At 48.8% G+C, this 20,062-nt stretch overlaps 1 protein-coding gene across 9 annotated transcripts in view; it reads right to left on the bottom strand.

Annotated features, from left to right (window-relative positions):
• The window catches only part of PKNOX1 (PBX/knotted 1 homeobox 1), a 51,043-nt gene that overhangs the window by 11,474 nt on the left and 19,507 nt on the right, over window positions 1-20,062 (bottom strand). For 6 of the 9 annotated variants that reach the window (XM_053917448.2, XM_045196189.3, XM_045196197.3 and 3 more), the window contains exons 2-9: window positions 19,508-19,576; window positions 18,118-18,224; window positions 14,807-14,934; window positions 13,328-13,499; window positions 11,355-11,525; window positions 6,154-6,253; window positions 4,867-4,964; window positions 2,669-2,797 (exon numbers count right to left, since the gene is read on the bottom strand). In XM_053917448.2, coding sequence (XP_053773423.1) covers window positions 2,669-2,797; window positions 4,867-4,964; window positions 6,154-6,253; window positions 11,355-11,525; window positions 13,328-13,499; window positions 14,807-14,934; window positions 18,118-18,168 — 849 coding nt within the window. In that variant the 5' untranslated portion in view covers window positions 18,169-18,224; window positions 19,508-19,576. The remainder of the gene's footprint in view (window positions 1-2,668; window positions 2,798-4,866; window positions 4,965-6,153; window positions 6,254-11,354; window positions 11,526-13,327; window positions 13,500-14,806; window positions 14,935-18,117; window positions 18,225-19,507; window positions 19,577-20,062) is intronic. The other 3 variants (XM_053917468.2, XM_053917477.2, XM_053917473.2) reach the window with 3 other exon arrangements.

Below are 20,062 nucleotides of genomic sequence, written 5' to 3'. Positions count from 1 at the left end.
ACCGCAGGCACAGTGGGCACAGCGCACCTCTGTCTCCTCTGCATGTCCTCCAGCAGTTCACTGGTTCCTTGCCACCACCCCTGGGCCAGGCACCCCAGCTTCACAGAGGAGGAAGCCGAGGCGCGGACAGTTTACAAACTCCCCCCACGCTCCAGCTGGCTCCACAAGGCCGCAGGAAAGGGGCTAGGCACGCTGTGCCATGCCGTCACTTCAGGTGACAGGTCTCTACGTGGGGACCTCAAGGAGAGAGCGCCGTGGGATGCGGTGACATGCTCTAAGGCTTTTCAGGAACAATCTCCACTAGGTTCACATGTGCTGCTGACAAAGAACCCAAACGGGTGGGGGCATCTGTTAGATTCCTTTCTTTCATGTATGATTAAATCATTTCACCTTTAAAAAAAGAGAATTAAAACAGATGTAACTCTCAAAATTCACAGAAGCACCAAAGGAAAATAGTTTCCATTTCTGGCAATGAACAATTTCCCCAGACTGATTACTGTCCACATGCAGAAACCAGCGAGACATTTCCTCTGACACCTACGTGCACGGAAATCCATTCAGCACTGGCCGGGACCCCAGACATGAATGGCACCGAGGAAGCCGGCGGGGGGGGGGGGGGGGGTCAGTTTTTACTTTAAGTGAGCACCCAGGACGTTGGAAAAGTCACTGTGCCTGATGGTGACAATGGAGCAGCATCAGGCTCTCTGTTTCCTCAAGCTGACTGGTGGTGGCTCAATTTGATTCTAGGGATGAGCGTAGGCTTCTTAGGAGAAAAAAGGGGCATTTCACTTGAACCAATGAGGAGGTTATTGTTTTAGAAATTATTGAAACACTAAAGGAAATTGAGCAGGAAAACCAATCCCACCACTTATTTGTATATATTCTAACATTACATCATGATTACATTTATTGGTTACCATACTCACAACATACTTAAAAACATCTTCTTTTTCACTTACTACCATCTACCTGAAGCCTCCTAGTGCCCGTTTACCAGGCTAACGAGCTGTATGATATTCTGTCAAGCTGATAGGCTCTAACTCACATACTAACTCATGGCCCCTTAGGGTAATGAACATCACTGTACCACTTTATCCATAAAACCTCTCATTCTCTTGTGCATCTTCATAGGACAAACTTACAGACAGGGTTACACTGTCCCTTCTCCTAATACCTGCTGCCATGTCCTGCTGGTGGGAACGGCCCGACAGAAAACAGACACCAGCGAGGGGAGCAGCTGGGGCCAGCGCTTAGGGAGGGGAGCTCAGAGCCTTCAGGGTCTTCACCTCAGGAAGGGAGGGTCCCCTCTCCTCCCAGGACTGCTCAGTGACATCACAGCCATCAGGCCCCTGCCCTTCAGAGAAGGAGCCCGATGCCAGTTAGAGGACAGTGTTGCATGAGACAGGGACAAGGGACAAACCCAGAGGGAGACGAGATGACTGAGACTGGGTGCTGGTCTTGGGGCTCACAGTCGGGGCCACGGTGCAGAGAGGTGCCTGGGTGACAGGGTGAAGGCAGAGGATGAGCATGGGGAGACATGGGCCTGACAACACCTCCGCCGACACCAATAGCACCAGGACGGAGATGAAGAAGATGGGGGGCGAGGAAGCAGCCAGCAGCTGAAGACACAAGTGGGCTATGACAGCAGCCAAGTGAAGTGCCAGATCTGGTGCCAGCCCAGCTCTCAGGGACAGCCTGGGGGCCAGTGCTGCTGAAGGAACAGGAGGCCACTGCACTCAGAGAAAAGTGACCACGAGTGGAAGCACCTGGCCGTGAGCTGGTTCACAAGGCTGCAGGGCAGCCTCCCGTTAGACCTCCTTTCCACCTGTCCCTCCTGCACCCCCACGGGCTCTTCCCCCTGCTCAAGCACGGCTATAACTCAGCAGGGAGCATCCACCTTCCTGCCTCTGTTCCCATCCACTCCTCTGACAGCCATCCCAGTCGGTCCTGACCCTGGCCGCTACCCTGAGAGCCACCTCTGAAAGCTACTCTGCGTTGCAGGCCTTCCCTGAGGTCAGGGGTACGAGCACTGAGGGGCTCAGCCTGGTAAAGAGTGAGTGTCCCGTTAAATCATGGACAAGTGCGTGCTTCCCAAGACAAGACAACTTTGCAGAGAAGACATGGCCACAACCCCGGGAGGAAACTGGGCACTCAGACAGATGGGGGGTGAGTGGTGCTCCCTCCTGGCCCAACAGCCTCTCGGGTTCCACAAGCCTCTGCCGGGCCCTCTGTCCACATGCCCCACTCTCTCCCCTCTGTCTTGGGGTCTTCAAGCACATCTTCCTCAAAAATCCGAGTCAGAACCCTTCACTACATTCAAGGTTTTGTCCACACGCGCCTCTTCTCTGCCCACTGCTCTAGTTAACCTCGCCTCGCCCAGTCACCCTTCTCTGGCAGCTTCCTCCACAAGCGCACTAAGACTAATATGAGCTGAACTGACTCCCTCTTCATCAGGGGTCCCCTCATCTCATTTAAGTTCCTTGAACTGATGTCCTCCATTTTTTGGTAACCCTCCTTTTTGTCCCACACTCAACACCCCCAGACAGTTAACAAAATACAGGTAGTGAAAGCCAGGCCTACAGGCATGCGCAAGCCACTTTTTTCTAGAAAAGCCAGAGAGCAAGCCCGGCGGAGGGCGCCGCCAACCCCGAGGCCGCCACGCTCTTACCCCTATGTGCTGGAAGAGCCAGGACCGCATCACGCTGGTGGCATGCTTCGGCAGGACACCCCTCTTGTTCTTGGAGGAGCCGTCGTCTTGATGCAAGATGCTCATGTCTTGGTTTAACTGCAGCTGAAGCTTTTGAACAACGGAAAGCTGATGTTAGAAAGCACAGAAAATTATGACGTGTCTGAGTCGTTCACGACTTCTGGTGAAGAACATAACCATGGATCTTAGCGATAAACAACTTGTCGACAGCAGAGGCACACACATGGACCCAGACTTTGGTTCCTTCCGCCTTGTAACTATCACCACCATGGTGTCTCGGCTGGGCAGCGGCCCCCGTCTGGCAAGGCGGATGGGATGGATGCTGAGAAGGCCCCTGAGTTCACCTGCAGACAGATGAGTCCCATGTCTCATTCACCATCTTGCTTCCTCTAGGAATGGATGTGATGATACCTGAGTTCCTAGCATCAAAGAGATTTTAAGCAACCACTGAGAACGGACAGGGGAGCTGAAAGGATCCCCAGGTAGAGGAGGCCACGCCAGCTGAACAGCGGGGAAGGAAACAGCAACACACGAAGTGCTGATCAAGGGGCCCCAAAGCGAAGGCTGAGGAGCCAGCCTCTGCAGGGGCCTCGGCAGCCACTGGAAACCGAGCCTCCCTCACCCGAGAAAAGCAGGGAACGCTTTCTGTAGCTCCATTTCGACAGGAAGGGATGCGCACAACACTCCCTAGGTAAGTGTCTCACGCAAACCTGGAAAAGACCGTGGTACAGGCCCTGCTAGGCCCCGGCACGCTGCCCAGGTGCAGCCTCTCACTCCCGGTGCGCCTACCGAGATGGTGTCACAGTGGTCACCACAGACGGATGCTGCCCTGCGCGGCAGAAGTGCGCCTTACCTGGAGCTGCACGTGCACACAGATGGCTATCAAGTATGGGACCAAAATCAAGTCTCAACACAATGTACTTCCCAGGCCAAGAAAGCAGCAAACGGGGGCTCCAACAGACGGGTGTCCTCAGGGGGACAACAAAGGGAAGTCCAAGGACATCCCCATGCAGGGCCTGGGCAGAGAGCAGCCTGCACATGGGAGACCAGGAGGGCCAAAAGCTCTGGGACGAGACTGGCCCTGATGTGTGACACAGCTGGTGCATGAGGCATCACTGAGAATACTGGAGGGTTTGGCCATCGGTACCAGGGACACTGAGCGAAGGGGAAAACCAGACAGTGACTAGCTTGGGGAGAAGCACACACCCACATCCCCAAGGCTGGGCCGCAGAGATGCAGAAAACATCTGCGCAGGCGAAAGGCAAGGCGATGACACATGGGAGGAATCAACGCTCTTGAATGAGAACGGGAACAGAAACACCATCCTTCTGATTTAAACCCGGCTAAACGTAGAAGTGTGTGCGTGCATGTCCAAAACTCAGAGGGGTCTGGGGGACCACGAAGTCCAATCACATTTTACCAAAGACACAGAGGACAGGACCATCCTAAGGTCATGGCATGTCATCACATTTTCAGCTCTGTCGCTGCTGCCCTTGAAGCTGCTCCGTGCTCTGGGAGCTGCTGGGCCATCAGTGGGAAGTGGGGAGTGGGTAGCAGCAGACCAGTCTTGAAGCAGGGCCCCCAGGGGGCAGCAAAGAGAGGGCAAGGGGGAGCCCTCTCTCAGGTTTCTCCCTAGGGTGTTGGGGGGACACTAAGCAAGTGCCCCAGGCACCCTGAACCCTGCTCTGGCTCAGCAGGCGCACACCAGGAAGGCTGTGGAGAGCCTTTCAGAGAGCACAGGCCACAGCCCGGCCAACACTCTCACGCTGGAGGTGTGGGCCAGCCGGTCGTGGCATGAAAATCTGCCTGAGGATCTGCTGTGACCTGGGGGTGGAGGGGAGTGGGCCCCGTGGCCTCAAGGCTCCTGGCTCAGAGCCAAGTGCACGACTGGACAACAGGGGTTGCTCCATGGGAAGGGTAATGGGTGACTTTTTTCCTGCTTCCTTAGACTTTTTTGAACTTGGTGACTTTTTTACAGTTAGAGAGACAAGAGTGAAAGAGAAACAAAACACCACATTCGGGTTAACTGGAGGCGCTGCATGACAGCCAGTGCGGTAAGGGCTTCACGCTGAGGCAACGGCCGCAGCCTGGCCGCACCTCTACGCCCATGCCTGTGCAGCCCCCACCGCCCCGTCCTGCCAGAGGGAAGGCACACACACCTGGGAGTTCTGGATCCTGATCGTCCCGGGTGACAACGCCTGTGTCACTACTTGGCCTTGTGGAGTGACAACTGTGACAGGCTGATAAACCGTGCCACCTCGAAAAGAAGAAAAAAATTACATTTAAGTCTCAACAATTTAAAACCAGTCTTTTCACTATACTATGAAATGAATGAAATCTCTAGTTTGATGAACTTTTTTTTTTTATCCTCATCCATTTTTTTCTCCATTGTTTTTAGAGAGAGATAGGGACAGAGAAAGAAAGAGAGAAACATTGATATGAGAGAGAAGCATCGACAGGTTGCCTCCTGTACACGCCTGGACTAGGAATCGCAAACACCTAGATTGGGGATGGAACCTGAAACCTAGTTACGTGCCCTGACTGGGAATCGAACCTGCAACGTTTCGGTTACAAGATGATGCTCCAACCAACTGAGCCACACTGGCCAGGGCTGATGAGCTTTTTACATCATTTCAAATGATCGATGCTTTGTTAGCCAACCCGTCACTGCAAATTACCAAAACGAACTCCCAGTACAAGTAGCTCCCAGGTGGCACCATGCTGACGGACGCCCCGGCAGGCCTCACAGACAGCTCACAGGGGGTGGCCAGCTCAGGGACCTGCACTTCCACGCCTTTGCTCACCTACATTTTGTCCTTGTCCCCACAATTAGCACATATCAAAGGACTTGGCCAAAGGTGTCAGATGACAGGTATTTCTATTACAGTTCTCTCTCTGATCGAGTGTGCTTTGTTTCCTGTGGAGGTTTCCCTTCGTGCCATGACATGGGTTTTTTAGTGTACATTTCTCCCTTCCTTATACTTTCACGATGGCCTTGTACTTGCAATGTTCTAGGTGTACCAGAGACCTCGAGAATCCGTCCCCCTCCTGTGATGGTTTTTACTGCACAAGTTAAACCAAGACTAAGATGCATTTGTATCTGCTTGTCATCAATTATGACACAATTTAATATCTCCCAGGTACTGCTAAGAGAACAATTAAAAACTGTTACTTGAAAATTATAAGTGGTTTTTGCTATACAATTTCAACTCCTATATAAAACCTTTCTTCCTAACACTTTTTGGTAGGAAAAGACAATATGTATAAAGTATTTGTCACTGAGAATTAACAAGAAACAAGCATTCAAAGAGGTCTAGATTTTGGGACTCCTATTAGGGAACTGGCATTAATTAAAAGTTATATATATTTATGTGTATCTCCATTCTACTATGAAGGAGTTTTTCTGCACAACTCAGGGAAAGGTGTCCCTCCATCCATCGCCATACCTGCCACCGTTGCCATGGTTACGTTCCCCTGCTGCAGCGCAGATGCAGGCACCACGATTCCTTGGGGGCTGAGAGTGCCTGTGATGGCGCTTTGAATCTGCTGTAAGTCAGAACACACAGGGGGGCGGCTATTAGGAAACAGAACACCCAGGTTGAAAAGTTCCAAACAAGTGGCATCATTGCCAAAGGAGACGCTTGAGGCAAAGACCACAGTCAGCTGGCAAGCTTTCTCGGAGGCAGCTCTACGCATCTGGAAACCAGGGGAGACGAGCCTGACTGAGTATCAGATGTGACAGTCAATAATACTAAGCTCGGAAAGACTACCTTCACCTCATCGCAGACCAGCCACACCTTACAGTCCTGCAGGCTGTGACTAGGGACGCCGAGATCACCTCATCTCATCGCGCACCTTCTCCACTCGATTTGGCTCGGGCTCCTGATTTTCCGAGAAACAACGCCTCCCTGACAAGATGAGCGCTGTCAGAACAGTGCCACAGGTTTGGGAGGTTCTGTGTGGAGACAGGGAGCCACCCCGGGCTCGCACAGCTCTGTACCCCGCTGGTGTCAGCACACACACCTCCGAGCCCCGCCTCTCTGTGTGTGCATGCGTGTGGAGTACTGGCCTTGGCCTGGCCCACAGTATGCTCCACGTAAACATGTGTGAACGCCGCGTTGGAGAGACTACTCATCTGACATTAGAACCAAACAGGCGAATTTACCCACTGACTGATGGCTGGCTCGATGGTGAGGGAAGGGATTCCCACACCCGGCATCTAGCCTAGGGCCTGGCACGCGCAGGCACCCAGGTATCTGGGCAGATAAGTAGCACAGAGGCTATCCCCCCAGGGCGGTTACTCTGCAAGCTTTGGCAGGCCCATGCAAAGCAGGCTACATTAACGTGGTTAGAATACAGCTAAGCCATCAAATCAATAACCCAAGCTCACACATCAAAAACCTAAAAAAAAGAGGAACAAAATAAAATCAAAGCAAGCAAAAGGCAGGGAACAATAAAGATCGAGGCAGACAACAGCGAAACGGAAAACAGAAAAAGAACAAGTTCTTTAATAAGACTGACACATTGACAAACCTCTAGTAACACTGACAGAAAAAAGGGGAGACAGAAAAAAGGGGAGAAACAGTTACCAACAACAGAAGCCGGGAGGCCATGGCAGACCTGGCAGGTGTCGGAAGGAGAAGGAACACCGTGCACTCGGCACGGCACTTTGACACAGCAGACAAAATCTGGCTGATGCAGACAATTTGGATGCCCTATGACTATTAAGGAAACTACATTCATAATTTAGAAACCTCCAAAAAAGAAATCTCCAGTCCAGTTGGTGTCACTGGAGAATTTCATCAAACATTTAGAGAACAATTAATACCAGTTCTAATCCCTCCAAAAAAAAAAAACAGAAGAGGAGGGAATACTCTCCAACTTGTTTGCTGAAGCTTGTACTTCCTGACACCAAACCTAGACTAAGACCGTACCAGAAAAGATACCTACAGACCAGCATCCCTCAACATAGACACAAAGATGCTTAACAAAATACTGTCAAACCGAATTCAGGAATCCACTTAAAAAGAATTACATGCTATGACCAAGGACATTTTATCCCAGGAACCCAAGGCATGTTCAGTATTCAAAACCTCAATGTAATCTACCATGTTAACAGGTAAAAGAGGAAAAAAATCACATAATCCTATCAATCCATGCATTTGACAAAATTCAATGTAATAAAAACTCAGAAAAATAGGAATAGAGGGGAACTTTCGCAACTTGATAAAGAGCATCTAAGGAAAAAAAACTACCATTAAAATTAAAATTAATAGTGAAAGGCTGAACATTTTGTTTTCCTCATAAGATTGGGAACAAGCAAAGGATGCCGGCTCTCACCAATCCTATTTGAGAAGGTACTGGATGTTCTAGCTAATAAGGCAAGAAAAGAAAATTAAAAGTGTACAGATCGCCAAGGAAGGAATGGAACTGTCCTATTCGTAGATGGTATGCTTGAGCAGGCAGGAAGCCCCGAGGAATCTACATAAAGGACCTCCTAGAAGTAACAAGTGAACTCGGCAAGGCCACAGGATACAAGATAAATATTAAAAACCAACTGTATTTCTATAAAATATCATGGACAATGCAGTTGAAAAAATATAATACCATTTATAATTGCTCAAAAAAATAAAATACTTAGGTGTAATTCTAAAAACACACGTGCAGGACTCACGTTGAACGCTAAAACACTAACGAAGGAAATCACAGGAGAGTAAACAAACGGGGAGGCAGGCACATCGTGTGCACGCGCTGAAGAGTTAGCACAGCCAAGATGTCAATTCTCCCCAGAATGACGGACACGTTCAGTGCAATTCCTATCAAAATCTCAGTAACATTTTTTGTAGATACAGACAAGATTACTCCAAAATTTATATGACAAGGCAAAGGAACTAAAAATAGCTAAAACATTTTGAGAAAGGATATTTTAAAAGGGAATAAAGTGAGAGGATTCAGTCCACCCAAGTTTGAGACTTAGTACACAGCTACAGTAATCAAGACTAGATGGCACAGACACACAGACCAGTGGGGCAGAAGTAACCCTAGAAGTACTCGCAGCTGACTTCTCACGGAGGTGCAAACACCATTCAGTGGGGGAAGGGGCCTCTTTAACAAATGGCACTGGAGCAACTGGACAAACCTCACACTTTATACAAAAGTTAACTCAAAACCAATCATGGATTTAAATGTAAAATATAAAACTTTTAGAAAAAAAAAATGAGAGAAAATCTTTGGGACAGAGGGCTAGGCAAAGAGTTCTTAGACTTGACACCAAAATCACAACTAATAAAAAGCAAAGTTGATAAATAGGAATTATCAATATTAAAAAATATAAATCCTCGCTCATACGGTCAGTTAATCTACAACAAAGGGGGCAAGCATATAAAATAGGGTAGAGGCAGTCTCTTCAATAACTGTTGTTGGAAAAACTGGACAGTACATGCAAAAAAATTTAAATGGGACCGCTTACTTAGACCCTTTACAAAAACAATCTCAAAACAGATTGAAGAATTAGATGTAAGACTTGAAACCATAAGACTCCTGGAAGAAACAGGTAGTAAGCTCTGGGACACTGACCTCAGTAATGGCTTTGCGGCTATATCTCCTGAAGGGAAAAAATAAACAAATGGGACTACATCAAACTAAAAAGATTGTCCACAGGAAGAAAACCTGATGGCTTTCTTCAACAAAACACAAAGACAACCTACCAAACAGTAGAAGATACTCACAAACGCTACATCCGATAAGGGGATTAATATCCAAAATATATAAGGCATTCACACAACTTAACACACACACAAAACACAACCCGATTAAAATACAGGCAGAGGACCGGAGTAGACATTTTTCTAAAGAAGACATATGGATAACAGACATATGAAAGGATGCTCAGCATCACTACGCATCAGGGATATGCACATTAAAACCACAATGAGGTATCACCTCACACCTGTCAGTCAATCAACAAAGAACGAGAGCTGGCGAGGATGCGGAGAAAGGGAACCCTCAAGCCCTGTTGCTGGGAATGTAAATTGGAGCGGCCCCTGTGGAAAACAGCATGGAGACTCTCAAAAAATCAAAAATAGAACTGCCATATGATTCAGCAACTTCACTTCTGGGTATTTAGCCCATGAAAGAGCAATGCTGATTCAAAAAGATACCGTCACTCTTGTGTTCACTGCAGCATTACTTACAATAGCCAAGACACAGAAGCAACCAAGCGTCCGTCAACACATGAATGATAAAAAAAGGTGTGGTTTATATATGCAATGGAATGTTATTCAGCAATAAAAATAACAAAATCTTGCCAAAGTTCAGCAGTCAAAGATAACAAAAACGGACCTGGGGGTATCATGGTGAGTAAAAATATGACAAACACCATGGGAGTAACCTAAAAGGACAAATGAATAAACAACAACAAAACCAGAAACAGACGCACGGATACAGACAACAAGCTGATGGTCGCTAAAATGGAGAGGGGTGGGTGGCTGGGAAATAAAAATTAAAAGTAAGTAAACAGCCCTGACCGCCATGGCTCCATGGGTTGGGCACCGTCCCACAAAGTGAAGGGCAGCCGGTTAGACTCCCAGTCAGGGCACATGCCTGGGTTGTGAGCCAGGTCCCCGTGTGCGAGGCAACCGAGCAATGCTTCTCTCTCGCACTTATGCTTCTCTCCCTCGCTCCCTCCCTTTTCCTCTCTTTGAAAACAGATAAAATCTTTTTTTTAAATTATTATAATAATTAAATATATAAAATAAAATAAAGACTGGGGGGAAATGCGTGCTCTTCTAAAGACCTTGTTAAGAGTATAGAAAAATAAGCTACAGACTTGGAGAAAATATTTGCAAACTGTATATCCAATAAAGGACTAGTACCTAGTACCTAGTACCAAGGTACCTAGTACATTTGAGAGTAGTACCTAGACTACTCTCAAAAGTCAACAGTTTACAAATAATCCAGTTAGAAACTGGGCAAAAGATGTGAGAAGACCTTCTACCGAAGAGGACATGCGGATGGGAAATAAGTACATGGGAAGCGGTCACCACCGTCGGCCATCAGGGAGACGCAGACTGCACCCACGTTAACGGCCCACAGCCTACCACAGGGCTCCAATCCAACAGGGCTCCAACATGCAGGAACCCTGAGGTCATTCCCCTGGTGAAGCAATCCAAATACAAAAGGGCAAATGCTTCCCCTTACATAAGGGCCCTAGAGGAGTTTCAGTGTGGGAAGACGGAAAGTTCTGGAAGTGGATAGTGGAGATGTCTGCACACCCATGTGCTTAGTACCACTGTACTGTACACTTAAACGTGGTAAGGAGGGTAAATTTTGTGATATGTGTATATTCCCACAATTTTTAAAAATGTACTGTGAAAAGACGAAGTGGATGGAGCTCCAGAACCGCGGGACTCGGGGTCCCGCACACAGATCAGGGCCTCACCGCACTCACTGCCTGAGGCCAGAGGGGCTGTCTCAGGGATCCATGCTCAGCCCAGGCTCAGGTCGGGGACCTGGAGGGCGTCTGAGCAGGAGAGCTGCTGCGACAGCCTCACTATGCTGACAGGGCTGGTGGTCTCGGGACCGACACAGTTCATCCTCGCAGATGTGACAGCACGCAGGAAGTAGGGCGGGACCCGAACATAAATACCTGGGACTGGACAGGGGAATACGGGCTTCCAGGTTCTCCACTCAGGAGAGTTTCACTGTTCATTTTCGTTTTTAGACAAGCAATATATCGACTGCAGAAATCTTTGCAGAGTTCATTAACCTTTTCCAGCTCAAGAAGATGAATACGCAAAACCTGGATTGCTTTTACCATCTAGAAGCAGAGAAAATGAAGACTTTCAGACAAGAAAAGGTAGCATGACATTAAGTTATAATTAACTACACAGCGCGTTACTCTCGGTTATTGGCTTGAACCCTGTGTGGCCACCGCCACCGGTACTGCCAGGGACGGAGTGGAACAACATTAGGTACTGTGCAGAAGGACAAGTTGGCCCAGCACTGCTGACCTGTGGTTTGGCATTTCGGCTCCCTCTGATGCACACAATGCCAGTGCTGACCTCGGCAAGCACGGTGGCAGGACCCGCCGGGCCTCAGCCAGTTTCACTCCTGCCTCCAGCCCCTCAGGCACGATACCAACTGTCTGTTCCCGTTTCTCCGTCTATGAATGAGGGTGGACCCAGACGCCCTCATAGGTGGCTCTTCACTCTGATAAAATTTCTGGATCGTGCTTTTGGTGTCAAGTCTAAGTACTGTTTGCCTAGCCCTAGATTAGCCCTCGATCCTAAAAATGTTCTCTTATGATTTTTCTAAGTTTCATGATTTTATATTAACTGACTAAGTTTTGAGGGAAGTTTGTCCCACAGCAGTAGATAATTATAACTAACACTGATAATAAAACCATTACCACGAGCAGCACCTGCCTGTGTATTCACACCCCAAAGCTCAGCTACTTTGGCTGTGACCTTGGCATAGGAATGTGAGAACACGTGGAATGAACCAGTCAGTCCGTCGATAGTGAGGAATACCGAGCATCAAGCCCTCTAGGCCTGGTGCTCTCACACCGGTCAGGAGACCCTTGGTCCCTGCCAGCCCAGGACCACTGGGCTACTCCTGCTCCCCACTCACTGGTGGCTGGCTGTGTGATAGAGATTCAGAGGCAGACAGAGCGTCTGGCCCTAACCCCAAAAGGGCAGGCACTGTCAGCCCCATTTCCAACATGAGGAGACAAACTCGAAGTCAAACAACTCACCTATAAAATCTATTAGGCTATAAGGGTTAAATGTGGAACAAGAAACTTAAAAAACAACAGCAAGAATTAAGACCCGGACAATTTATTCAAGAAAAAGATTTCCAAAGTCCCTTTTCTGCTGACCAGGGCCTGATGAAGCTTTGGTCTGGGAGCTAGCAGGCTTTAATGGGAGTCCAGTGAGGGCCCCAGACACCGCTGACAGTGCCCCACAGTACTGAATGGCACTGCTCCCCGCGGATGCAGCAGCGACGTTACCTCCAAAGAATTCTCCGTTTCCTTCAGAAAGCACCGAGAACCCTGCATCTTAGAGCACTGGACCTGGGAGTGGGGCGCTGATGTGAGACAGTCTGGCTCCAGACAGAAAGGCCATGGCGGGTAGTGAGGGGCCTCGGAGACCTTTGTTAAGCCTCTCCCTGCTCTGTGCTGGTGGGCCTCCCCAATTCTTCGTGGATTTTGTCACCCACCACAAACCAGTGTGAGCCTCAAGACAGAGCTAGCTTGTAAAGTCACATGTCCACGATCAAGGAAAAGCCAAGGACTGATGTGGGGCACAGACACATGGCCTGAGAAGCAGGGCAGGGGAGCACGCCAACCCCAGTGAACCTTCCCAAGTGTTCAGCAGAGAACTGGGTCCTCTGGTCCATTTGGGATGCCGGCTGAAACCAGCTTAATCACCAAGGGAAGGGGCAGCTAGAGAGAAGGCTAGAAGACATTCAAGTCTCACACACATACAAACGAGTTATCTCATGAAGTGTAGTATTCTCCCCTTTAGCAGAACTACAAATGGTATGAAGTTCTAACTCGAAGTTTAAAATTTATTGACCAGATTTCAAATTTGGAAGAAATAAAATATTTATTTTACTCACTAAATTGTCAGTTTCTGGGTCTTCGCAAAAGAAGGGTTTTCCTTCCTTCTCTTGCTTCCTTACAAAATTTTCAATGTCCACGTCGAAACTGGCAGAAGTTGTGCCTTCTGAGCCCTGCGTGGATTGCTCACATTTTTCAAACAACAAAGCTAATAATGGAAATAGTGGATGCCTGGGGGAAAAGAAAAGAAAATATGGATGCTCTACATTTGCATGTTTTGGTATGTATGTATGTAGGCATTATTTGACCTATCGGCTTCATTGAGATAAAATTCACACAGCGTATCATTCATCCACTCAAAGTGTACAATCCAATAATTTTTAGTACACTCACAGAGTTGTGCAACCATCACCAGTCAATTTAGAACATTTTGTCATCCCTAAAAGAAACCCCGTAGCCACTGGCAGCCACTCTCCATTTTACCCACAAGCCCCAGCCACAGACCAACCACTAATCTGCTTTTGGTCTCTCTAGATTTGCCAATTCTAGACATTTCATATAACATGTGACCTTTTGCATCTGGCGTCTTTCACTTAGTGTAATGTTTTCAAGGCTCACTGATGCTGTTAACAGGTATCAGTGCCTCATTCGTCTTTATGGCCAGATAATATTCCATCATAATAGATGTGCCAGGTTTACAGTTTTGAAATTGACGTTTAGTTCTCTGGTCCCTTTTGAGTACATTTTTATGTACGATGTAAGGCTGGCTATGTAAGACTGGCTAGGACGTCCTTTACATGCTGAGTGAGAGGGTCGGGGGGACAGCTCTGCCTCGTCCCCAGTCCTAGGGGGCCGCAGTCAGTCTGTCAGTCTCTCACCGTCCAGTCTGACGGGAGCTGCGGGCTTTTGTAGTTCCCCTGCACCGGTTTCAAAGCTCCCTTTGGCTGGCAGTTTTTAACAATAATTAGCTGCTGCTGCTGCCAAGTGCTTTCCTGCACCACTCGACGCGACGGCGCTGTGGGCCACCCTGCTTGGTCTCTGACCAGCGAACTATCTAGTCTAGGGGTAAGCTCCACTCGGACACTATTTATCAGTCTAATGTTATTCTACTGCTTTTTGTTGCTGGATTCAATTGCTAATATTTTATTGATGATTTTTATGTCCAAATTCATGAGGAAGACTTGTCTGTATATATTTTTTCTATTGCTTTTGTACCAGAGCGATGCTCAATTTGTGAAGTGAATTGGGAAGCATTCCTTCCTTCATCTTCTACTTTCTGGACGAGACTGTATAGACTTGCTGCTTTTTTTCTTTGTAATTTTGGTAGAATTCTCCAGTAAAATCGCCTGGGCCTGGAAATTATGTTTTGCAAGGTAAACTAAAATGTAGAATAACATCTGAATCTGAAAGTATCTTCTCACCACTAGGCAGCACGTCACCTCTCATTCTGCCTGGCCCACAGCTCCAATGTCCCTCCAACAAAGTCTTCTACTCTCATGACCACCCCCCAGCCCACGCGCTTCCCGACTCTCCACTACCTATAAATGGCCTGCTTGTCTGCGTCCATCGGTGTCTGGGACCCCACGGGGGGAGGGCTCACTCCTTCCACATCGGGTTCAGAGCAGTTGGGGTCTTGCTCCGTTTTCAACTCTGTTACTACTTGCATCTGTGAAAGGAGGATAATTTTTGTTACTAAACAGGAAACAAACTACTACTAAATGTTCTATTCTCAAGCAGGAGTGCGACAGGCGAGGGGGAGTGGTAAACTGCCAGCTATGTGACTGGCAACAATACAAACGGATGCTACCCACAAACTCCTCTTTAGTTTAATGTTTGTAAAGTGGTTAAAGATCAAATCTCCAAGTCATTTAGAAACAAAGAGAACTGATCTGTGAAATGCTTATGATTTTCCAAGTCACAGCCAGCACACATTACTGACGGGAACTGGTCCATATGCGGTCTCACTCTGTCCTGCCCGTGGTGCAGCCTCACGCTGAAAACATCACAGTAAGAGAAGAATAACAAAGTTGTCCAAGCTCTTCTCACCTAGTCAACAGAAACAACTCTCACCCAACACGCTACAGGTCTGCGACGGGGCTGAAATTCTCCCCTATCTACCCCCCCAGACTTCAGTAACACATAAACTATAAATTTTTTTTTAAAAGTCACTGTATCTTGAAAATAAAAACCAGCTTTCTGTGTTTAAAACAACAGTATTAAGTATAACAGGAAGTCTTTAAAACATTATCATTTAAATTGCTTTAAACTAGCTGTGTTGTTGGTAAGTTAGGTAAAAAGTATTTAAATCCTTAAGCGTAAAGAATTCAGTTTACAAAAAAATTGCCACAGTAAACTAGTAATCATCCACGAGCAGGTTACCTCCCATTCCTGCCTAATCCCAGCTGACAGGCCTCGAGGAAGCAGCCTGTTGGGTGAGCTGGGGCCGGGGAATCATCCCCAGGAGATGGGAGAGCCCGGTCATGAACCCCACCTTGATACCCCGGGGCTGCAGCCCAGGGATCCTCAGACCCAGGCTCTCCAACAGTCTGATAAGGAGGACACTTCTGTTCTGCAACCTTCAAAAGATGCAGTGTACTTGGGAAATTGTGTGTGTGTGTCTCTCTCTTAAAAGAAGCAAAACAAAGCACTAAAGCAACTCGAGCCCACTCAAACAAAGTCTTTCTGCAGGGAAATCTGACAGTATTATAAAAAGGCCTTATGGTATGTATTTCAAGGTTTCTTTTTTAATGACTGTGAAAAAAGGGACATCTAAATGGTCAACTTCAGAGGCTACCTAAATCTGGTGTATCAATACTGAATGGTAGTAAGTACTTATTTAAAACAACATTCTCAAGGAGTTTCCCATGTTGTGAGCAAGTGCTTGGCTATAAAAATCAGGTGGTGAACCCCCCACCAGCCCACCACTCCTGCTGTGCCCAGCACTGCACTGGGTGCTCAGGTGCTCGGCTGCATCAGGGCACAGGCAGGGAGGAGGGCAGACAGGAGCAGACGGAAGGCTATCACGTAACAGAATGTCAGAAGGTGATCACTGCTAGGAAGGAAAAAAAGATCGGAGGGAGCTGCAGCAGTGACTAGGGCAGGCAGGGGAGTGCTCGCAGAAAGGCAAAGACTTAGGCAAAGAGCTGCAGGGCAGGAAGGAGCTGGCCAAGCTGCTGCCCACGGGAAGAGAGTGAAGGGAAGGTCCAGGGCCACAGGGCAGAGAGGTGCTCAGGAGTGGGACAGGCAGGCGGGTGAGGTGGGGTGGGGTAAGTGCAGTGCACTAGAGGGGCTGTGGGGTGGGCCTGGAATCTGAGGCAAGGGGGGGAGGGGGCTCTCAGGGGAGGCCCTGGCAAGGGAAGAGGGGGAATCATCATCACATCTGTACTGGAGAAACACAGTCACTTAGGAAACCCAAAGGACTTGCAGGTGAAAGAGCAGGCTGGAACAGAATTCTCTATCTCAATTCCTGTAAGCAGCAAAAAACACTTAACATTTTTTTCAAAGCCTACAAAAACGAAATCACTGCAAGAGCAAGCAAACTGGAAGCAGCGCACAACTGGCCATCCAGGAAAGACACGAGCGCCTCCAAGGCTCGGGGGCATAGCCTGAGGTCCTAACCGCCCACCTGGAACCCAGCTAGAGCCTCACCAGTGGGGGCTGTGATCTCTTGCGGGTGAGTCGACCCTACTGGGATTTGATTAGCTGTCTGTGCACACCAAAACCCTCAAGGAGGGTGAGAGGAGAGCTCCTGGCACTGGCGTTCTGTTCCTGTCTGCTGACTGTGGGGGTGGGGGTGGGGATGGGGGTGGGGATGGCAGGGAGCAAAGGCGGGGCTGAATGTCTTCCGTGGAAATCGGCTCCCAGACTCCAAGGAAGAGGGGGAATGGCCCCCACTGGGAGCACCCAGGACTTTCTCGTGACCTCAGGTGTCCCAAGGGAGGCTGCACAGGACTCAGCGAGCCCCTCCTCGAGCCCCCCCCCCCAGTTCCTTCAGGTCACAGAACACTAAACACCTGAGTGGCTTCGAAGGAAACGTGATCTGACAGTGGGAGAACTGCCAAGAAAGCCGCCCACGCCCTGGCAGGGCACTCGGGCAGGTCAGAGCATCATCCCAGTCCGTCAGGGCTGTGGGCTCGATCCCTGCTCAGCGCACGGACAAGACTCAGCCAGTGAGCACATAGACAAGAGGAACAACAAATGGATGTCTCCCTCTCCCCACTTACACATCAGGACATCCCCCAGCCGCTCACACCTGGGATTACGAAACCACACAATTCCCACTCAGACTGGAACTGTCCACGTGGGAACCCGTGGTTATCAACAACACCCAGCTTTTCTTTCTGTATTTTTTAAAAAGATTTTACATATTTTTAGAGAGAGAGGAATAGAGGGAGAAAGAAAGGGAGAAAAGCATTGATGTGACAGAGAAACATCAATTGGTTGCCTTCAGCAAGAGCCCGGACCAGGGATGGATCACAGAGCCCAAAACCCAGGCACGTGCCCTGACTGGGAATCGAACCTGCCATCTTTCACTTTGTGGGACGACACCCAACCCACTGAGCCACACTGGTCAGGGAACACCCAGCTTTTCTTTAAGAGCGACAATACTTGCTAACACGGAAATTAAAATGGAAAATTCCCACGACAGTACGATTTAAGGGAGTCAAAATTACTACCGGTCTTGGTATCACTTAGGAAATAATTTGAACAACATAAAATAAATTCACAATACACTAAAGCTGAACCTGCAACCTCAGGGAAATTAAACGATTAATAGACAAAGCATTGCTTGTGTTTTAGTGCCAGGTCAACTGACTGTAATTAAAACACAGGTAACTCGAGCTCTCACTTGTTGCCCATCTTGATAGCTGTCTATGCTTAATGTCTGTGTAGCCATCATGGTTAATGAGTTTATTATAAAACATCAAATCATCTTGAGTCACAAGCAAATGGTGTCTGGAAAACAAAAGCAGAAAAGCGTCAGTTAATAATTGCAGTGCATCTTTTGTCCCCCTACTCCACAGCATCCATATAATTTTTTTAAATTTATTTATTTTTAGAGAGAGGGGAAGGGAGGGAGAAAGAGAGGTAGAGAAACATCGATGTGCGAGAGATACATCGATCGGTTGCCTCTTGTGTGCCCCCAACTGGGGACCCACCCGCAACCCAGGCATATGCCCTGACTGGGAATTGAACCAGTGACTTTTGGTTCACAGACTGGCAGTCAATCCACTGAGCCACACCAGCCAGGACTAATTTTTTAAATACCTATTTTACGTGGAGGAAAAAACCCTTAACTTGGTGCTAGAAGCCAAATCCTACTCAGCACCACCCACGTACTTGGCAATCACGTGCTTGTTGCTCTTGCACGCAAGGGGCCCGACTTGCTATCACATTTTTCGGCCACTTGGATGTGTTCCTTCACTCGCCCAAATGTCTAGTGAGTGTCTACACATGCGGGACACTGCTGTAGGGGGGCCCTGCTTTCCTGGGCAGACAAGGCCAGGGCTGCGGGACCACAAGCATGAGGAAGGCCGGGAGGCTCCCACGGTGTCCTGGTGTCCTGACGGAGGTGAGTGAGGACCCCGATGTGTGCCAGGGCAGGCTCTCTGAGAAGGCATGGGCACTGAGACCCCAAGCACCTGACTCGGGAACTGCTGGGACAGGGAGGCTGGAGCACAGACAGGAATGACAAAGGTGTGCTCAGGGAGGCTGAGCAACATCTGCGTGTGACACAGGGAAGGGAACCATGGTTCGTTTCCCTGTCAAAACACATGGGTAAAAATGTTAGGAGGAGCGGAGAGGAGGAAAACCAGGTGGGGACAGAATGACCCAGGGCAGGGCCACTGACAGTGAGTGCCTGGGAGAAACATGGGACAGGGGGAGGAGTCAGCTGCCTGTTGACACCTGGAGGCAGTGGGACCAGCAATGCCTGCAGGAACAGCTGATATAGCTGAGCAGAGTGGCGAAGGGGGAAGGGAAGGGAAGGGAAGAGGAGACACGGGACCAGTTCACAGACTCCCGTGGGCCACAGTGAAGACTGTGGGTGTTTCTGGGAAGGTCTGAGCAGAAGGGTGACTTCATATCCTAGGAGGGCCCCCCGACTGTTAAGGAGAGGCTGTGTGACTGGGGAACACACAGAAGATGGGGGGGTGTGGACAAGGGGGGGGGCATGAGCACAGGGTTTGCAAGTGGCCTGGGGTTGGGTGTGGGCACAGGGAAGGGTCCAGCATTCCCACCTGAGCAACTGGCAGAGCCGAGCCACATGTCCCAGTGAGAAGCAAATGGTGAGGAGCAGGTCCTGTGGCCTGGAAGAGAAAGCAGGAGTGAGGACATTCTAGGTGTGAGTTGCTTCCCAGAAATCCAAGAGGAAATTCTGAACAAATGAGTCTGGGCCAGAAATATAAGGTCAGTAATTATCAGGGTGTGGTTAGTATGTGTAGAGGGGGTTGAACTGTATCGTGTAAGATATGCCCAAATCCTAACCCCCCGTGCCTGTGAATGGGACATGATCTGGAAGAGGATCTTCACAGATGTAATTATTAAGAATCTCGAGATGAGACCGTCTGGGATTGAAGGGAGGGCCTAGGTCATGGGACTCACGTGTCTTTAAGAGGGGAAGATCTGAGACACACTGAGCGGATCGCTATGTGAATCGGAGACAGAGACTGGAGCGATTCTGCTACAAGCCAAGAACACCTGGCCGCCAGGCGGCAGAAGGCCCGAGCCTTCAGAGGGAGCATGGCCCCGATGACCTCTTGATTTTGGGTTCTGGCTGCCAGGACCCTGAGAAA

This window comes from Desmodus rotundus, chromosome 2, assembly GCF_022682495.2.
Source record: "Desmodus rotundus isolate HL8 chromosome 2, HLdesRot8A.1, whole genome shotgun sequence".
Classification (NCBI taxonomy): Eukaryota; Metazoa; Chordata; class Mammalia; order Chiroptera; family Phyllostomidae; genus Desmodus; species Desmodus rotundus.
This window is presented reverse-complemented; position numbering and strand designations above follow the sequence as displayed.